At 46.8% G+C, this 19,805-nt stretch overlaps 1 protein-coding gene across 1 annotated transcript in view; it reads right to left on the bottom strand.

The window, feature by feature from the left end:
• The window catches only part of LOC129708248 (dual specificity mitogen-activated protein kinase kinase 6), a 56,599-nt gene that overhangs the window by 29,903 nt on the left and 6,891 nt on the right, over nucleotides 1-19,805 (bottom strand). Inside the window, exon 2 of the mRNA XM_055653891.1 lies at nucleotides 3,142-3,208. Coding sequence (XP_055509866.1) covers nucleotides 3,142-3,208 — 67 coding nt within the window. The remainder of the gene's footprint in view (nucleotides 1-3,141; nucleotides 3,209-19,805) is intronic.

Below are 19,805 nucleotides of genomic sequence, written 5' to 3'. Positions count from 1 at the left end.
GCATTTTTATCTACCTTTGATTTTACAGCATCTGCAGTTCCTTCTTGAACATCAACCAATCACCTGTCTCCACATTCATTTACGCACATCTATAAGAAGGAACTGCAGATGCTGCTTGACACCGAAGATAGATACAAAATGCTGGAGTAACTCAGTGGGACAGTCAGCATCTCTGGAGAGAAGGAATGGGTGACGTCTTGGGTTCGACTGAAGAAAGGTCTCAACCCGGAACATCACCCATTCTTTCCCTCCAGAGATGCTGCCTGTCCCGCTGAGTTACCCCAACTTTTTGTGGCAATTTTCTTGTTTCTTTCTGTCGTCTGAAAGTTTTGTGTCTCTGTTCGAGACCATTCTTCAGACCCAAAACATCACCCGTTCCTTCTCTCCAGAGATGCTGCCTGTCCCGCCGAGTTACTCCAACATGTTGTTCCCGATGTTTGGAATTGTTCCCGATGTTAGGGAAAAGTCCAGGACAAGGGGTCACAGCTTAAGGATAAGGGGGGGGAAATCCTTTAAAACCGAGATGAGAATAACTTTTTTCACACAGAGAGTGGTGAATCTCTGGAACTCTCTGCCACAGAGGGTAGTTGAGGCCAGTTCATTGGCTATATTTAAGAGGGAGTTAGATGTGGCCCCTTGTGGCTTCCAGGGGATCAGGGGGTATGGAGAGAAGGCAGGTACGGGATACTGTTTGGATGATCAGCCATGATCATATTGAATGGTGGTGCAGGCTCGAAGGGCCGAATGGCCTACTCCTGCACCTAATTTCTATGTTTCTATGTTGCGTTTATCTTCGTTTGCACACAAACCAACCTCGAAGAAAAATCCTCAAAAGTGACCACAGGAGAAATAGTGATGGGAAGAAACTACGTTTAAATCCGAAAATAAATGTCAAAGTAGGGATAGGCATTCTCTGTGTCCACGTCACCACCACCCTTTGTGACCCCGGCACCTTCCAGCCCATCAATTTTTGTTGGGTCGGGTGTTTCCCTCAGTTACGATCTCAGTTCACAGGAAGGCCCTATCTTGCAGGAGGAACAAGTCTCATTTGCCAATTGATAGAGTGTCATCGAGTCATAGAGTGATACAGTGTGGAATCAGGCCCTTCGGCCCAACTTGCCCACACCGGCCAACATGCCCCAGCTACACTAGTCCCACCTGACTCCGTTTGGTCCATATCCCCCAAACCTGTCCTATCCATGTATCCAAGACTATTTCTTAAACGTTGGGTTAGTCCCAGCCTCAACTACTTAATCTGGCAGCTTGTTGCATACACCCACGACCCTTTGTGTGAAAAGGTCACCCCTCGTTAACCAGTTCGTTCTGTATGACATCCAACTCTCTGCTCTCTACCCATTAGCAATGGTAGATACAAAGTGCTGGAATAACTCAGAAAGTTGTGGAGGCCAAATCAATTGATCCATCATATGATATTTATATGTCAAATTATATACATTATAAATTAATATTACATGACTGCAGTTCTTGATAACCTTTTATCACCAGTCGGGGTATTTATTGCAAAGAGAAAGAATTTCTTTAGTCGGAGGATGGTGATTTTGTGGAATTCATTGCCACAGACGGCTGTGGAGGCCATGTCAGTGTCTTTTTCTAAGGCGGAGATTGGCAGATTCTTGATTAGTACGGGTGTTAGTGATTATGGGGAGAGAGTTAGATCAGCCATGATTGAATGGCCGAGTAGACTTGAAGGGCCAAATGGCCTAATTCTGCTCCTAGAATGTATGAACTCAGCAGGACAGGCAGCATCTCTGGAGAGCAGGAATGGGTGACGTTTCGGGTCGAGACCCTTCTTCGGTGAAAAAGAACATCACCCAAAACAAAGTATTATCCAAAACCCAGTCTGAAGAAGGATCCCGACCCGAAACGTCACGTATCCATGTTTTCCAGGGATGCTGTCTGACCTGCTGAGTTACTCCAGCACTTTGTGTCCTTTTCTCTAAATCAGCATCCACTGTTCCTTGTTCCATTATCCCAAACCTTCGTTCCAATCACTGAACTATCACCATGCAAAAAGTGGCCAATCAGCCCATGAAGTCTATTCTGGCCCCTTACAGATGTTTAAAAAAAAAACCCAAAGTACTGGAGTAACTCAATGGGTCAGCCGGCATCTCCGGAGGAAATGGATAGGTAGCATTTCAGGTCTTAACCCTTCTTCACACAGGAGAACGGTTCCAACCCGAAACATGGTCTATCCGTGTTCTCCAGAAATGTTCCCTTACCCACTGAGTTACTCAAGCACTTTTTTTTTTGTAATGCAGCATCTGCAGTTCCGTGCGATTCCCTTCCAGATCTATTCATTCCTGTTACCTGGTAAATCTGAAAAGCATTGCGTACTGGTCCCATTCATAAGTTCTAGGAGCAGAAGTAGGCCATTCAGATATCAAGTCTACTACCCCATTCTCCTGCCTGCTCCCCATAACCCCTGACACCCACACTAATCAAGAATCTGTCAATCTCCACCTTAAAAAAATCCATTGATGGTCTCCACAGCCTTATAATTCCACAAATTCACCACCCTCTGACTAAAGAAATTCTTGCTCATCTCCTTTCTAAACGTACTTCCTTTTATTCTGAGGCCGTGGACTCTGGTCCTAGACTCTTCCACTAGTGGAAATATCTTCTCCATGACAGTCAGTATGTTCCAGGATGAGTCGCATTCTGGCCACCGCCTCTTCTCCCCTCTCCCGTCAGGCACAAGTTATAGAAGTGTGAAAACGCACACCTCCAGATTTGGGGACAGTTTCTTCCCAGCTGTTATCAGGCAACTGAACCATCCTACCACAACCAGTGAACAGTGCTGAACTACTGTCGATCTCACTGTTGACCCTCGGACTATCGTTGATCGGACATTACTGGCTTTACCTCGCACTAAACGTTATTCCCTTATCATGTACCTGTACAATGTGAACGGCTCGATTGTAGCCATGTATTGTCTTTCTGCTGACTGGATAGCATGCAACAAAAGCTTTTCACTGCACCTCAGTGCACGTGACAATAAACTAAAGTAAACTCTGCACAAACTCCATGATGTTTTGAATCTCGGCAGGACAGTCTGGAAGGGAACAACCCTCACCCCTGCCCACGCCAGCTTTGAGGAACTGCGATGAGTTGGTTACTTACGTGGGACTTTCCTGCGGTTGCTCAAAGACAGCCTTTGACAGTTTCAGCCCACGGTTCTTTTTCTTACCTGCGGAGACACAAGCGAGAGAAGGCGTTATATAATGAGGCTCTGTAAGGTGCTGGTCAGGCCGCATTTGGAGTGCAGTGAGCAAATCTGGGCCCCATATCTGAGGCAAGATGTGCTGGCTCTGGAGAGGGTCCAGAGGAGGTTTACAAGAATGATTCCAGGAATTAGTGCATTAGCTTATGATGAGCGTTTGTCGGCACTGGGCCTGTACTCGCTGGAGTTTAGACGGTTGAGGGGGGACCTCACTGAGACTTACAGAATAATGAAAGGCATAGATAGAGTGGATGTGGAAAGGATGTTTCCACTAGTAGGAGAGTCTAGGGCTAGAGCTCATCGCCTCAGAATTAAAGAGCGCTCTTTTAGAAAGGAGATGAGGAGGAGGTTCTTTAGTCAGTGGGGAGTTAATCTGTGGAATTTTTTGCCACAGTGGGCTGTTGAGGCCAAGTCAGTGGATATTTTTAAAGAAGAGATGCACAAATTCTTGATTAGTTGCTACCATACAGCGCCAGAGACCCGGGTTCGATCCTGACTACGGGTGCTGTCTGTACTGCGTTTGCACTTTCTCTCCGTGACCTGCTGGGGTTTTCTCCGGGTGCCCCGGTTTCCTCCCACACACCAAAGACGTACAGGTTTATAGGTTAATTGGCTTGGTATAATTGTAAATGTGTAGTGTTAATGTGCGGGGATCGCTGGTCAGCCCGGACTCAGTGGGCCGAAGGGCTTGTGTCCGTGCTGTATTTCTCAACTAAACTTAAATACTTTATACTGAATGTGGCTGCAACTGAACAATACAATAAAAAAAAGTCACTTGACCTTACAGGCTAACTGACCATGCTTCCTATTGTTGAAGTAGTTTCGGAAGTAGGTCACAGTTTAAGACAATACGATAAAGCACTAGGAGTTATCTGTCCTCATATTTTTGCCTCAATGACCTTGCAGGAACACCTCAGGTATGGCTGGTTTCTGGAACTGATTGAAGTTCTGCCAAGCCGTGCCGCACTCCCCTGTGGAAGTCCATCTGCAGCACAGTGTTTACGCAGTAAAACACTCGGACACCACACTCTTCTCCAGCATCCAGTGAAACACCATCACTCTCTTGTAAGGAATAAGCTGCCAGAGGAGGACATTGAGGCAGGGACTATCCCAACGTTTAAGAAACCGTTAGATACATGGATAGGACAAGTTTGGAGGGAAATGGGTCAAGCGCAGGCAGGTGGGGCTAATGCAGCTGGGACATGTTGGCTGGCATGGGCAAGTTAGGCCTGTTTTCATGCTGTATGACTCTATGACTATGACTATTTCCCACAGAAAAGGACAAGCTAGTGGACAGATTGCTCTTGCAGTAAGATAATGGCTTGATTGCAAGATGCTGGCAAGATAGGGGAGGTGCAACAAGACCTCACTCGGTGTGCTTGTTCATTAGTCACTGAACGTAAGAATGCAGGTTCAGCAGGCAGTGAAGAAAGCCATTGCGAGAGGATTTGAGTTTAGGAGCAAAGAGTTGTACAGGGCCCTGGTGAGAACGCACCTGGAGTATTGTGTGCAATTTTGGTCTCCTAATTTGAGGAAGGACAATAGACAATAGGTGTAGGAGTAGTCCATTCGGCCCTTCGAACCAGCACCTCCATTCAATGTGATCATGGCTGATCATCCCCATATCCCCTGACTCCGCTATCTTTAAGAGCCCTATCTAGCTCTCTCTTGAAAGTATCCAGAGAACCGGCCTCCACCGCCCTCTGAGGCAGAGAATTCCACACTCACAACTCTCTGTGTGAAAAAGTGTTTCCTCATCTACGTTCTAAATGGCTTACCCCTTATTCTTTAACTGTGGCCCCTGGCTCTGGCCTCCCCCAACATCAGGAACCCCCTAGAACTTATGAATCTTTATTCAAACTCTTTGCCCCAAGAATCAACCTAGTGAACCTTCGCTGTATTACATCAAATATAAAGATGTCATTCCTCTAATGTAAAGACTAAAACTGTATGGACTATTCATGTGCAATCTTATCAGCATCCTACAATCAAGCCATTAGCCTTCTTAAATATTTACCACATCGGCAAGCTAACCCTTTGTGCTTCATCACCGCGCACTGCAGATACTGTTGTATCACAATATCATGTCATTCCTCTAAGGTAACTGACTAAAACTGGTATGGACTATTCCATGTGCAATCTTATCAGCATCCTACAATCAAGCCATTAGCCTTCTTAAATATTTACCACATTTGCAAGCTCATCACTTTGTGCTTCATCACCGCGCACAGCAGATACTGTTGTATCACAATATCATGTGGATTCAAAGCATTTTAATAATAGTTTGCTTTCCCATTGTTCCTTTCAAATTGGATATTTCCCCACATTATACTCCACTTCACCACTTCATGTCCCTAGCATGTGTAGGATATTGTTAGTGTGCGGGGATCGCTGGCCAAAGGGCCTGTCTCCACGCTGTATCTTTAAACTAAACGGTATTTCAGCCGAGGCCTACCCAGTGTTTAGTGAAGGGCTGGCACAGCTGTCCGGCTTTTTCATGCTGTGACTTGTGAATTAGGACAACAATCCCAGCAGCTTAAAATAGACTTCTCAATTGGCCCTACCACTTTGGATATTTATGTACATATTTGATCTTTTCCTGCACAACTTGTGCCATTTAGTATAAGTTCCCTTTCCTATTTTTCCATCCAAAATATTTCACTTTCCATTTTAGTTTCAGTTTAACTTAGAGATAGAGGGCAGAAAGTGGCCCTTCGGCCCACCGAGACCGTGCAATCACCCACACACTAGTTCCATCCTTCACACTAGGAACGATTTACAGAGACCAATTAACCTACGAACCTGCACGTCTCTGAAGTGTGGGAGGAAACCAGAGCACCCAGAGAAAACCCAGGAAGAACCTGCAAACTCCACGCAGACAGCACCCGAGGACGGCACTCATAGGAGCAGAATTAGGCCATTCAGCCCATCAAGTCGATTCAGCCATCTAATCGTGGCTGATCTATAATACCTTCTCAACCCCATTCTGCTGCCTTCTCTGTTGAGCCACAATGACACCCCTTAAAACTTAACATTATTTCTTAGGGTTAAATTTAACCTACCACGCAATTCAGTTCCTGAAGAACTTTACAATCTTCATCAGTGAATTTTGAGTTACACAACATTCACCATCTTACTAATAAATTCAGATTTGAACATCCCTGCTAACGTGTTCTCACTTGTCATCACCTGTGAACCTTCGGCCCACAACAGCAACACATCGAAGATATGATGGGTCCCTTTGACCTTCAGCAAGCACTTCATGGGAACATAGTCAAAGAGAAATAGACCCAAGGCCATGGGAAATATTTGGGATGGGACTGGACGGCACGGTGGCGCAGCGGTAGAGTCGCTGCCTTACACCGCTTACAACGCCGGAGACCTGAGTTCGATCCCGACTGCGGGTGCTGTCTGCGCGGAGTTCGTACGTTCTCCCCGTGACTATGTGGGTTTGCTCTGAGATCTTCGGTTTCCTCCCACACTCCAAAGACGTACAGGTATGTAAGTTAATTGGCTGTGCGTATGTGTAAATTGTCCCTAGCGTGTGTAGGATGGCGTTAGTGTGCCGGGATCGTTGGTCGGTGCGGACTCAGTGGGTCGAAGGGCCTGTTTCTGCGCTGTATCGCTAAACTAAACTAAACTAAAAGACGGTGATTTCAAAGTTTGGTCAAAGAAGGGTAGTTTTAAGTACGGTCTGAGAGAGAGGAGTGGGACATGGAAGAGTTGAGGGAAGATGAACACTTGGGCAGCTTTCAAGCCAGCGGTATGAATGGTGATATCTTTAATTTCAATTAACTCTGTATTCCCTCCCTCCTCCCCTCTCCCACCCTAGTCGTCCCAGCAGCTCCACTAAATGCATCCTTGTATCCCCCTCTTGTTATCACTTCTTCCCCAGCCAACAACGGGCCATTATGGGCTACACCCTTCCTGAGGCCGTCTCTTGCCGCCCTTGATTTGGTCTGGCTTTTTCTGGCCTCCAGTTTATTCCGCTCCCCAACCACCCGCCCCCACCTCTACTTCCAGTCTAAAGAAAGGTTCCAACCTGGAACGTCACCTGTTACTTTTCCACGGAGATGCTGCCTGACCCACCGAGTTATTCCAGGATCTATCTTCAGTGTAAACCAGCATCCGCAGTTCCTTCATACACACAGGGTTTGGGCAAGGATCTCTAGGGCGATTGCAAAACCTCTGGCACTTAAGGGCCTGTCCCACTTACGTGTCCTTGGCACGCAAATTGCGCGATCTCGTGGTCGCGTTGAGCCACGATGGTCCCGCGAAGGTCGGGCGCGATTACATGCATACGCACAGCCGTCTGGAGCGCATTACGTCATTTGAAGATGGACACAAAGCCGGAGTAACTCAGCGGGACCGATGCATCTCTGGAGAGAAGGAATGGGTGACGTTTCGTGTCGGGACTCTTCTTCAGTCTGAAAAGAAGGGTCTTGACCTAAAACGTCACCCATTGCTTCTCTCCAGAGATGCTGCCGGTCCCGCTGAGTTACTCCTGCATTTTGTGTCTATCTTCAATTTTCTTGGCCCCGCTCTGGGAGTAGAAGTGGGGGCGGATCCGGACGGCAATGGCCGTGTGCCCCAGGCCGAGTTCAGCGATCGTTTGCCTGCTTCTGCTGCTGTGGAAGGTGAGACGTTGCATCATGCCAGGGTCTTGGGCCTGTCCCACTTTGGCCGTCAGTTCCACGACTGTCCGTTGGCGAGCGAAGATTTTGTTCACTACAAAAATTTCTGAGCCCCGCGCGATGTCGCGCACAACTACATACCCCTCAGCGCTTCTAAGTGGGACCGGCCCCACGCGGCCATACGATGCCCGTGCGCCTCAACGTGACCACGAGGTCTCGTAATTTGCGTGCCAAGGACACGTAAGTGGGACAGGCCCTTTAGTCCCACAGTCTGATGCCCAGTGGAAACACATCCCACAACACCTGGCCGTGGACTATCTCGTAACAGCAGGCTTAAGGAGTCACTTGATTGTCCAAGAGACTAATCCTTTTCACATAGTTAGTTAACATTAATGTAACCGAGGGCTAAGCTGTGGTGTAGAATCCTCAGTGTCCATAGAAAGCATCTGCACTTGAAACCCATGCGGTCAGAGTGAGAAAGTGAAAATACCCCACAGACAGCACCCGAGGTCAGGATCGAACCCGCGTCTCTGGCGCCACGAGGCAGCTGCCCTACAAGTGGGTCTCTGTGGCACTTTATTTCCTCGATTCCTGATTGGGTGCTGCACAACCATAGACCAAAGAACACGATCAGCGCAGTGTCACAGAGGGTACATTAGGGGCTTGGCTGTATCTAAGCTGCATTAGCAGCCATGCCTTTCAGAACAGCTCCAAAAAAAATGTCATCTACGCAATGCAACGATAAACATGGGCGCTTGGTGTTTTAAAGATGCACTTCTTCGTAGAGTATGCTTTTCATATTTCACCAGCACTGTGACCAAACTGACACAAAGCGCTAGAGTAACTCAGCGGGACAGGCAGCATCTCTGGAGAACAGGGATAGGCAACATTTCGGGTCGGGATGCTTGTTCAGACTCTGACGAAGGGTCCCGACTCGAAAAGTCACCCATCCATGTTCGCCAGGAATGCTGCCTGACCCGCTGAGATACTCCAGCCCTTTGGGTTCTTTTTGTGTAAACCAGCATCTGTAATTCTTGGTTTCCATTGCTGCCATGTTGAGCGTGTAGGCAGGAACTGCAGATGCTGGCTTACACAGAAGATACTGATCCTCACTTGTGGACCCAAGGCAGGTCAAGGGGAGAGAGTGAAAGTGAAGGATGACCAACTCTCCGCTTGGCCAGTGAAAGGCACAAACCAGGCAATGGGCCGTGAACCTTTGGAAACCATCCTTCTTCCTCAGTCAATAGGAGAGCAAAGTTGTTGCATGGAACGGCATGTGCTAATGAGTGGGACAATAATCTTCAAGAGAAACAAGAAATTAAATTGAAATTCAAACCACAGGAAGGGTTAAATTAGCTTTTTCCAGTATAAAGGATAGAGTGGATGTATAGAGGATGTTTCCACTAGTGGGAGCCTAGGACTAGAGGTCATGGCCCCAGAATTAAAGGACATTCTTTTTAGGAAGAAATTAGGAGAAATTTATTTAGTCAGAGGGTGGTGAAACTGTGGGATTCTTTGCCACAGAGGGCTGTGGAGGCCAAGTCAGTGGATATTTTCAAGGCAGAGATAGATTCTTGATTAGTACGGGTGTCGGAGGCTATGGGGAGAAGGCAGGAGAATGTGGCTAGGAGGGAGAGGTAGATTGGCCATGATTGAATGGCGGAGTAGACGTGATGGGCCAAATGGCCTAATTCTACTGCAATCACATGACCTTATGGCCTTACATACTCTACATTTGGAAATGGCCACCAGGCCAATATTGGAGTTTAGAGACACAGCGCGGAAACAGGCTCTTCGTCCCACCAAGTCCATGCTGACCAGCGATCCCCGCCCACGAGCACTATCCTACATACACTGGGAACAATTTATCATTTTTACCGAAGCCTATGAACCTACAAACCAGTACAGTTTTGGAATGTGGGAGGAAACCGAAGCACCCAGCGAAAACCCACGCGGTCACGGGGATAACGTACAAACTCCGTGCAGACAGCACCCGTAGTCAGGATCGAACCCGGGTCTCTGGCGCTATGAGGCAGCAACTCTACTGCTGCGCCACCGTACCCCATTTTGTTTAAACGTTCCCAATATCTTTAGAAAATAACAACCAGAGCATTTAAAAGACATTTGGATGGGTACATGGAAAGGAGAGGTTTAGAGGGAAATTGGCCAAACGCAGGCAGGTGAGACTAGTGTAGATGGGGCATCTTGGTCGGCATGGGCAAGTTGGGCCGAAGGGCCTGTGTGACTCATGACTCTATGACTCAGAAACTAAAAATCACACTGATTCTGCTAGAGGTCGACCCACCTCAGAAACGCAAAAGAATCTTGGTACTTGCCTGACCCTGGCTTTATGTACACAAGAAAATACTGGACATTCTGCAATTGTACTCAAGAGTAACAGATCACATACAAAAGCAGGAGCGGCCTTCAATGTTAAGCCTCCAACTATGAGTTAAGAGACTAAAGTAATAAGTTAAGTGGCTGGGCCAGTAAACATAAACCATTTTTAAAAAATATATCAATTTAGTGTTAAATGAGCAATGAAAGGGAATCGCAACATAGGAAGGAACTGCAGATGCTGGTATCAACTGAAGATAGACACAAAAAGCTGGAGTAATTCAGCGGGACAGGCAGCATCTATTGAGAGAAGGAATGAGTGAAGAGTCTCGACCCAAAACATCACCGATTCCTGGTCTCCTGAGATGCTGCCTGTCGTGCTGAGTTAATCCAGCTTTTTGTGTCTATCAATGGTCCCTGGTCCAAACTGAGCGGAAGGTTTCTCTGCCGTACTCATCCCGTGAAGCAGAGTGGTCCCTGTGAAACAACTAGTCCTCAGGAGGTGAATCCTGGGGTCCAGCCACAATGTTCAGACAGACACAAAATGCTGGAGTAACTCAGCAGGTTGGGTACCATCTCTGGAGAACATGGATAGGTGACATTTCGGATCGGAACCCTTCTTCGCACTTTTCTAAGCTTGAAGAAGGATTCTGTCCCAAAACGTCACCTATTCCTTTTCTCCAGAGGTGTTGCCTGACCTGCCGAGTCACTTCAGCATTTTTATGTTTATCTTTGGTATAAACCAGCATCCGGAGAGACTTTTGACAACGTGTGTCCACCATTTCTAAATGTCTCCAATAATCAAATAATTCAATTCAAATTTTCCCGGGGTGGGAATGTCCAACACCAGAGGGCATAACTATAAAGTGAGTGGGGGAAAGATTAATGGAGGTGTGCGGGGCAAGATTATTTTACACACAGAAACAGGTAGGGGCCTGGATTTCACAGCCATGTGGAGGCAGATGCATCGTGGTATTTCAGGGGCTTTTAGATAGGCGCATGGAAGTGCAAGGAATAGCAGGATATGGATGGTGGGGCTGATGTCTGACGAAGGGTCTGGACCTGAAACGTCACCCATTCTTTGTTTCCAAAGATGCTGTCTGACCCATTGAGTTACTCCAGCACTTTGTGTCAATCTGTGGTAATGCTGGGATCGCCTGTATCAAAAATGATCAAATTGATACACCCCGTGCAGTGTGCATCTCAGATGTTACAATATAATTAAAGTTGTTTATAGTGTCTTGAAATTGAAATTTGAGATTTTGGGGATTTCAAAAACACTTGATTATTCAAAGTTTCACTAAATGAATTTAGTTTAGTTTAGAGATACAGTGTGGAAACAGGCTCTTCAGTCCACCTAGTCCAGCAATCACCTGTACTAATTAACCTTGAAACCTGCACGTCTTTGGAGTGTGGGAGGAAACCGGAGCACCCAGAGAAAACCCACGCAGGTCACGGGGAGAACGTACAAACTTCGTACAATCAGCACCCGTAGTTAGAATCGAACCTGCATCTCTGGCGCTGTGAGGTAATTCTATCGCTGTGTCGCCCACGTTAATCCATATAGTGCCGGTTCATCAATTTGTTTCACAATGTGTTGCAATTCTGTAAAACACCCAATTCTATTTGGAACATGAAACAATGTAGTTCTGACATCTTAATTACAGGTAGTTAGTAAACGTTAAATAAAAATAGCTCCAGTGAGAAATAACTAGCTAGTTACACACAAGAACTATGTGACACTATAATTCAGAGCAAAACAATAATTTTAGTTCATCTCTCTCTTTGGGACACTAAGTGCTGGAGTAATTCAGCAGATCAGGCAGCATCTCTGGAGAACATGGATAGGTGGTGTTTCGGGTCCCAAGATGCTGCCTGACCTAATGAGTTACTCCAGCACTTTGTGACGTTTTGTGTATTAACCAGTATCTGTGGTTTCTTGTTTCCACGTTTGGACTGTCTCCATGTACCCTTCATGAGAGCATAAAAATTGAACAAAGCAATACCACAGTATGGTGGCACAGCGGTAGAGTTGCTGCCTTACAGCACCAGAGACCCGGGTTCGATCCTGACTACTGGTGCCGTCTGTGTGGAGTTTGTACGTTCTCCCTGTGACCGTGTGGGTTTTCTCCTGGACCACCGTAATCCTCCCGCACTTCAAAGACGTATCAGAAGGTGTGAATCACCAGCATCAAACGTCAACCGGTAGGCAGCGCGACGCTGGTCAGCAGCGGCCTCTGCAGCCTCTCCGCGTTTTTATTATTTTTTGTCTGTGTTTTTATGTAGTTTTTGTTATTTTATGTTGTGTGTGTGTGGTGGGGGGGCGGCGGGGGGTGGGGTGGGAGGGGGGGGGGGGGGACTTTTGAATCTCTCTCCCTGCACTGGAGACCCGATCGTCTCGTCGGGTCCAGTTGTCGTTGTGGGGCCTGCAACGAGGAGCGGCCTCCAACAGGAAAAGCCGGACTCTGGTGCTGACGACTCACCGTCGCCGTCGCGGAGCTGGCCGAGACCGGAGCGGGTGGAGCGGTGGAGGAGCGCTGCGCTGCCGCTGCTGCCGATGCTGATGCGGAGGCTGCTACTGCGGGTCTGCGGACGGCGGCACCGGGAGTCCGCGGATCCCTGGAGGGAGACCGCTTTTCGGGGCTCCTGCAACGGCGACTTCTCCCGCCCGAGTTGCGGGGTTGAAGAGCTCCTGGAGCGGGGCCTAACACCACTGCCCCGCGCGGCTTGGAATGGCCGCGGGACTCTGCGAGCGCACACCGGGGTCTTTAACACCAAGACCCGGTGTGCGACCTCGCACCACCCGGCGTGGCTTTAATGGCCGCGGGACAATCGCCATCGCCAGCCGGGGGCTTTGACTTTGACTCTGACATCGGGGGGGGGGGGGAGAGTGCAGTGGAGAGATAAGTTTTTTTGGCCTTCCATCACAGCTATGTGATGGATGTTTATGTAAAATGTAATTATGTTGTGTCTGGGGTCTATTTGTGTGTAATGTATGGCTGCAGAAACGGCATTTCATTTGGACCTCCAGGGGTCCAAATGACAATTAAATAGACTATTGACTATTGACTATTGATTGACTATCGCCCTCACAACAATCTTCTGATTTAAGAGCCTTTTGAGAAACTCTGTTCAGCAGGACGTTTAGACATGAGACGAGACCAAGTTGAAAACATAACATGAAAAGGTCTGCGGTGTAATTAATCACAGAGGATCATTGGTTGCCCTCTCCCCTCCCTGATGGACATCTACACCTCCCGCTGCCTTAGCAGGGCAAAGAAGATCACCAAAGACAGCTCCCATCCTGCGTTTGGACTGTTCGACCTGCTGCCCTCTGGAAGGCGCTATAGGTGCATCAAATCCAGGACAAACAGACTCAGGAATAGCTGCTTCCCGAGAATTATATCTACCATAAATTCAAATCCACACATGCACTGACTACACCGCCCAACACGGACTTCCATCTGTATATATGTATATATGTATGTAGCGCCGTAGAATTTGTGCACCTATTCCCCCCCCCCCATCTCCCTTCTGTTTTGTTTTTCTGTTTCTTGTTTTTTGTGTAAAATTGTATGTATGCACTGAGTACGAGCAGCTTTCAGTTTCACTGTACATGTATAGTGACAATAAATGGCATATCTAATATCTAACTTCTGACAAGGAATTCAAGCCAAATATTTGGGGGGGAGGGTAGAAGATTGGAACTAGACAGAGGAAAAAAGACGCAAAAAGATCAAGCTCAAAGGAGAGTATCTGCCATTGTGTTTTGTGACTGGTAATACATCATATCTCAGGTATCATTTTACTGCTTAAACGTAGGGAAAAGGAAATGAAAGCGGTGCAGCCAAGGAGCTGGTAAAGCAGGAAAAGCAAATGATAGTAACCCAGGGTCAGATATTTTCATGTGGTGCAAGCGATGAAAGTATCAAAAGAGAAGCAAGCAGCTCGATTGTAAAGCTTGTTATTTCAGTTCAGTTCAGTTTATTGTCACATGTACCGAGGTACAGTGAAAAGTTATTTGTTGCGAGCTATCCAGTCAGAACGGCAATACATGATTTTAATTGAGCCATTGATGGTGGAAAGATACATGATAAAGGAATTACGTTTAGTGCAAGGTAAAGCCACCAGAGTCCGATCAAGGATAGTCCGAGGGTCACCCATGAAATAGGTAGTAATTCTGGACTGCTCTCTGCTTTCGGGTCGGGACCCTTCTTCAAAGTCTGAACAAGCTTCCCGACCCAAAGCGTCAGCTATCCATGTTCCCCAGAGATGCTGCCCGACCCGCTGAGTTATCCCAGCACTTTTGTGTCAGTTTGGTATCCGTGTTGGTGAACTTATTTTAATGTGAAGAGCACATTCTATGAAGAAGTGCATCATCAAAGTAGCAAGCTTGCATGTTTATAGTTACATTGCACAGATGGCATTTTTTGAGCTGACCAAGGATAGTCCGAGGGTCACCAATGAGGTAGATAGCAGTTCAGCACTGCTCTCTGGTTGTGGTAGGATGGTTCAGTTCCCTGATCATTAGGGTCACAAGTGAAAAGAGCAGAAATCCTTTTCTCCAGAGATGCTGCCTGTCCCGCTGAGTTCATAAGCTCTTGAGTTCTAGGAGCAGAATTAGGCCATTCAGCCCTTCAAGTCTACTTCGCCATTCAATCATGGCTGATCTATCTCTCCCTCCTAACCCCATTCTCCTGCCTTCTCCACATCCAAGATATCTGACACACTCTGCCAGAAATCACAAACAAGTACCATATTAAAAATAAAGGCTTCATGCTTGTGGCTTAAATAACCTAGGTGCTCAGTGGCTTCCCAATGCAGTAGGCTAAAGGAACTTTCTCATCCACGCACTATATACTAAGGACGGAGGATTTGCTTCCTTACAGTGGAAGAGACCCAGGTTCGATCCTTGACTATGGGTGCTGTCTGTACAGAGTTTGTACGTTCTCCCCGTGATGGTGGGGGTTTTCTCCGGCTGCACCGGTTTCCTCACACATTCCAAAGACGTGCAGGTTTGTCGGTTGTATAGGAAGGAACTGCAAATGCTGGTTCACACCGAAGATGCAATCCAGCTTTTTGTGTCTATTTTCAGGGTTGTAGGTTAATTAGTTTCTGTAAATGTGTGGTAAATAATATTTTATTATTCGTCCCAGCTTGAAAAATCCTCAAAAAACATCTACGTAGTCAGATTAGTAGGTCTTTAGTAACCATCAGAGCCCAGGTACAGTGAATCAAGAAAAGTTATAAGCGCAACTTTTAATCAATATTTTCAACATTTACGGAACAGAAAATAATATTTGAAGCATACCCTTAAAAAAAAAGAAAAACAGAATTATGATCGACATTCATAATTTGTTTTTAAAAGAGCCAGAGGTATTGTATTGTATTGTATATTGTATTGTATATCTTTATTGTCATTTCCTGAGTATTCGCATACCCAGAGGAAACAAAAAAACGTTGCTCAACCAGTGTCCATTCAGTGTGCATGAAAAAATAAATAGAAATAAAAAAATACATGTCATGAACAAATTTAACACTCTACTAAACATTCAACAGCTGTTCCGACCGGCAGCGGCACAACAGTGGCTCTGCTGCAGTGTGGGGGTTTGTGCGCGATATTTGGCAGGGGGCAAAGTCCATTTAACAGTCTTATAGCCTGTGGGAAGAAGCTGAGGAGCATCCTGCTGGTTTTGCAGCTAATGCTCCTGTACCTCTTCCCAGATGGGAGGATGGAGAAAATGTCATGCGATGGGTGGTATGGGTCTTTGATGATGGAGATGGCTCTGTTGATACATCTCTTCCTGTATATGTCCAGCAGGAAGGGGAGTGGAGCACCAATAATCCTGCTTGCGGTCTTCACTATCCTGTCCAGTTGGTGCCGTTCGTACGCCTTGCAGCTCCCGAACCAGGAAGTGATGCCGTATGTCAGTGTGTGCTCGCGCCAGTTCCCATATAAAAAGTCCGTAGGTGTGTAGTGGGGAGGCCTGCTTTACGTAGTCTTCGGAGAGGGTGAAGTCGCTGCTGGGCTCTCTTGACCAGAGCTGTGGTGTTGGCCGTGGACGTCAGGTCATCAGACAGATGTAGTCCTAAGAACTTCATGCTGCTGACCCTTTCCACATCAGCTCCGTCGATGTGCAGAGGTGTATGGTGTTGTTTCCCCGCCCTCCTGAAGTCAACCACCATCTCCTTAGTTTTTCCCACGTTAAGAATGAGGTTGTGGGATTTGCACCAACCTGTGAGCAGCTCCACCTCCATCCTGTACGCCGATTCATCATTGTCACTGATGAGACCCACCACTGTTGTGTCATCAGTGAACTTGTTGATGAAGTTGTTATTGAGTCTAGCAGTACAGTCGTGTGTCAGCAGACTAAACAGAAGGGGGCTTAGGACACAGCTTTGGGGTGAGCCAGTGCTCACGGCTATGGTTTTTGATGTCCTACTGCCCACCCTGACTGTCTGCTGCCGTTGCGACAGAAAGTTCAGGACCCAGTTGCATGTGCCAGCATCAACCCCCAATAGCTCCAACTTCTCCACCAGCTGCTGCGGAATGATTGTATTGAAAGCAGAGCTGAAGTCTATGAAGAGGATCCTGGCATAGGTATTTTTCCGATCGAGATGTGACAATACGAGGTTCAGTGTTGTTGAGACTGCGTCCTCTGTGGATCGGTTGGCTCTGTAGGCGAACTGCAGTGGGTCTAGGTCGGCAGGTAGACTATTTTTGATGTGCTGCATAACTAGTCGCTCAAAACACTTCATTACAATGGGTGTTAGGGCCACTGGTCGAAAGTCATTATGGCAGGCTGGGTTTGGTTTCTTCGGGACAGGGACGATGGTGGCACTCTTAAGACAGTTGGGCACTACTGCCTGGCTGAGTGAGATGTTAAAAATGTCTGTGAAGACATCTTTCAGTTGCTCGGCACAGTCTCTTAGAACGCATCCAGGAATGTTGTCCGGCCCTGCAGCTTTGCGTGGATTGACGCTGGCAAAGGCCTTTTTAACTCTGGCTGCGGACAGCCTGAGCGACTGGTCACTGGGAGATGGCAGTAGTGCACGTGTCTGGGTGCTGTTTTTAACCTCAAACCGTGCGTAGAACTCGTTCAGTTCATCTGGTAGGGAGGGGTTGTTTTGGCATATCCACAGCGGGGGGGGGGGCTTGTAATCAGTGATGGTCTGAAATCCTTGCCACAAGCGACGTGTGTCTTTGTCATTTGCGAAGTGGCTATTGAGTTTTTGTCCATACAGCCTCTTCGCTTCCCTGATCCCCCGGGATAGGTTACCCCTTGCCAGTTTGTATGCTTCGTTGTCCCCAGATTTGAATGCCGCATTCCGGATTCTCAGTAGGGAACACACTTCCCCAGTTAGCCAAGGTTTCTGATTGGCACGCCTCCTGATGGTTTTTACCACCGTTACATCCCCAATACATTTATTGATGTATGCGATGACGGATTCTGTATATTCTTGGAGGTTGATGCCACTGTCATCTGTTGCTGCCTCTCTGAAAATGGCCCACTGTGTGGTTTCAAAACAGTCTTGTAGTGCTGCCGTAGCTCCCTGTGGCCATGTTCTGACTTCTTTGACCGTTGGCCTGTCCTGTTTCACCCTGGGTCTGTATGCAGGTGTGAGCATGACTGCTAAGTGGTCAGAGTTGCCAATATGGGGGAGGGGGGCTGCTTTATATGCATCTTTAATGTTGGTGTACACCAGGTCTAGTTTGTTCTTCCCCCTGGTTGCAATGTTCACATGCTGGTAGAATTTAGGCAGAACAGATTTAAGACTTGCCTGGTTGAAATCCCCAGCTGCCATGAAGAAAGCATCTGGATGTTCCCTCTGCTGCTCACTGATGTTGTTGTAGAGCACTGTCATAGCATCCTTCACGTCCGCGCTCGGTGGTACATAGACAGCGGACGTAACCTATTACTGCACAAGACGCCTATAAATCTAGCTGAGATTTTATGCAACAAATATTTTCAGGGCAAATTACTGCAAGAATACTTTGTATATACCTAAAACTCCCAATAGTTTGTGTAGGAAGGAACTGCAGATGCTGGTTTTTACCGAAGATAGACACAAAATGCTGGAGTAACTCAGCGGGTCGGTCAGGCAGCATCTCTGGAGAAAAGGAATAGGTGACGTTTCGGGTCACAACCCTTCTTCAGACCCTCAACCCTGCAGGCTCTTTTCTCCAGAGATGTTGTCTGACCCGCTGAATTACTCTAACATTGTGTGTCGACATTCCCATTAGTTTATTTAATGTGGTGGAGAAGGTTGCTAAACAGCACCCCCTAGTGGTGCTGCACGGAACCCCAGCATCTCCTGCATTTGTGACTGACGGTGCACGTATTTGATGTTAGAAACATAGAAATTAGGTGCAGGAGTAGGCCATTCGGCCCTTCGAGCCTGCACCGCCATTCAATATGATCATGGCTGATCATCCAACTCAGTATCCCGTACCTGCCTTCTCTCCATACCCCCTGATCCCCTTAGCCATCACAGCAGACCCTCGGACTATCTGTGATCAGACTACTGGATTATATCTTGCACTAAATGTACTTCACATAATTCCCTTTATCATGTATCTGTACACTGTGGATGCCTCAATTATAATCATGCATTGTCTTTCCGCTGACTGGTTAGCTCAGTACATGCGACAATAAACCAGACAAACTATTACCAAGTGATAGATTCACTCCAATCACCTAGCAGTCAGTGTATGGATCAATGTGTTGTTTTCAAATACAAAGTTGCTAAAACTGTATTTTTGTGACTGCTAGTTGAAAATACTAAAGGCCGTTTGTTACAATGTTCAACAGAGTAGCATTGCACAAGTGTCTATCGAAGCTATTGCTTGTCAATTTCAATGACCAGCCACAATGTAACCAATAGCCTGTGGTTCTTATAGAGACAGCGGTGTTTGATTACTGGAGGGCACTCCCTCCATTATAACCAAAATCTGTTGTAAAATTATTGAATTATTTCTTCTATGTAAAGCACTTTGGTTTCAATGCGAGTTGATTTAAACGTGCTTTATAAATAAAATGTACTTACTTATACTATGTTGTGCTTGCTGGAGCCTCTTTGTGTGACTGGATATGCAATGGCACCTTGAAAATGGAACTGTCTTGAAACATTGCAAGAAAATCTCCATAGTACGATTATGACATAAAACTGAATGTACTGAATTGTACTGGATGGACACAAAGTGCTGGAGCAACTCAGCGGGTCAGGCAGCATCTATAGAGAATATGGATGGGCGACGTTTCAGAACGGGGCCTTTTTTGTCATTCAAAGCACAAAATAGAACATGTTAGAAGATTGAGGGGGGATCTTATAGAAACTTACAAAATTCTTAAGCGGTTGGACAGGCTAGATGCAGGAAGATTATTCCCGATGTTGGGGAAGTCCAGAACTAGGAGTCACAGTTTAAGGATAAGAGGGAAGTCTTTTAGGACCGAGATGAGAAAATCATTTTTTACACAGTGGTGAATCTGTGGAATTCTCTACCACAGAAGGTAGTTGAGGCCAGTTCATTGGCTATATTTAAGAGGGAGTTAGATGTGGCCCTTGTGGCTAAAGGGATCAGGGGGTATGGA

This window comes from Leucoraja erinacea, chromosome 23 (assembly GCF_028641065.1).
Source record: "Leucoraja erinacea ecotype New England chromosome 23, Leri_hhj_1, whole genome shotgun sequence".
Classification (NCBI taxonomy): domain Eukaryota; kingdom Metazoa; phylum Chordata; class Chondrichthyes; order Rajiformes; family Rajidae; genus Leucoraja; species Leucoraja erinaceus.
Note: the sequence above shows the minus strand (reverse complement) of the source record. Positions and strands in the feature narration are given on the sequence as shown.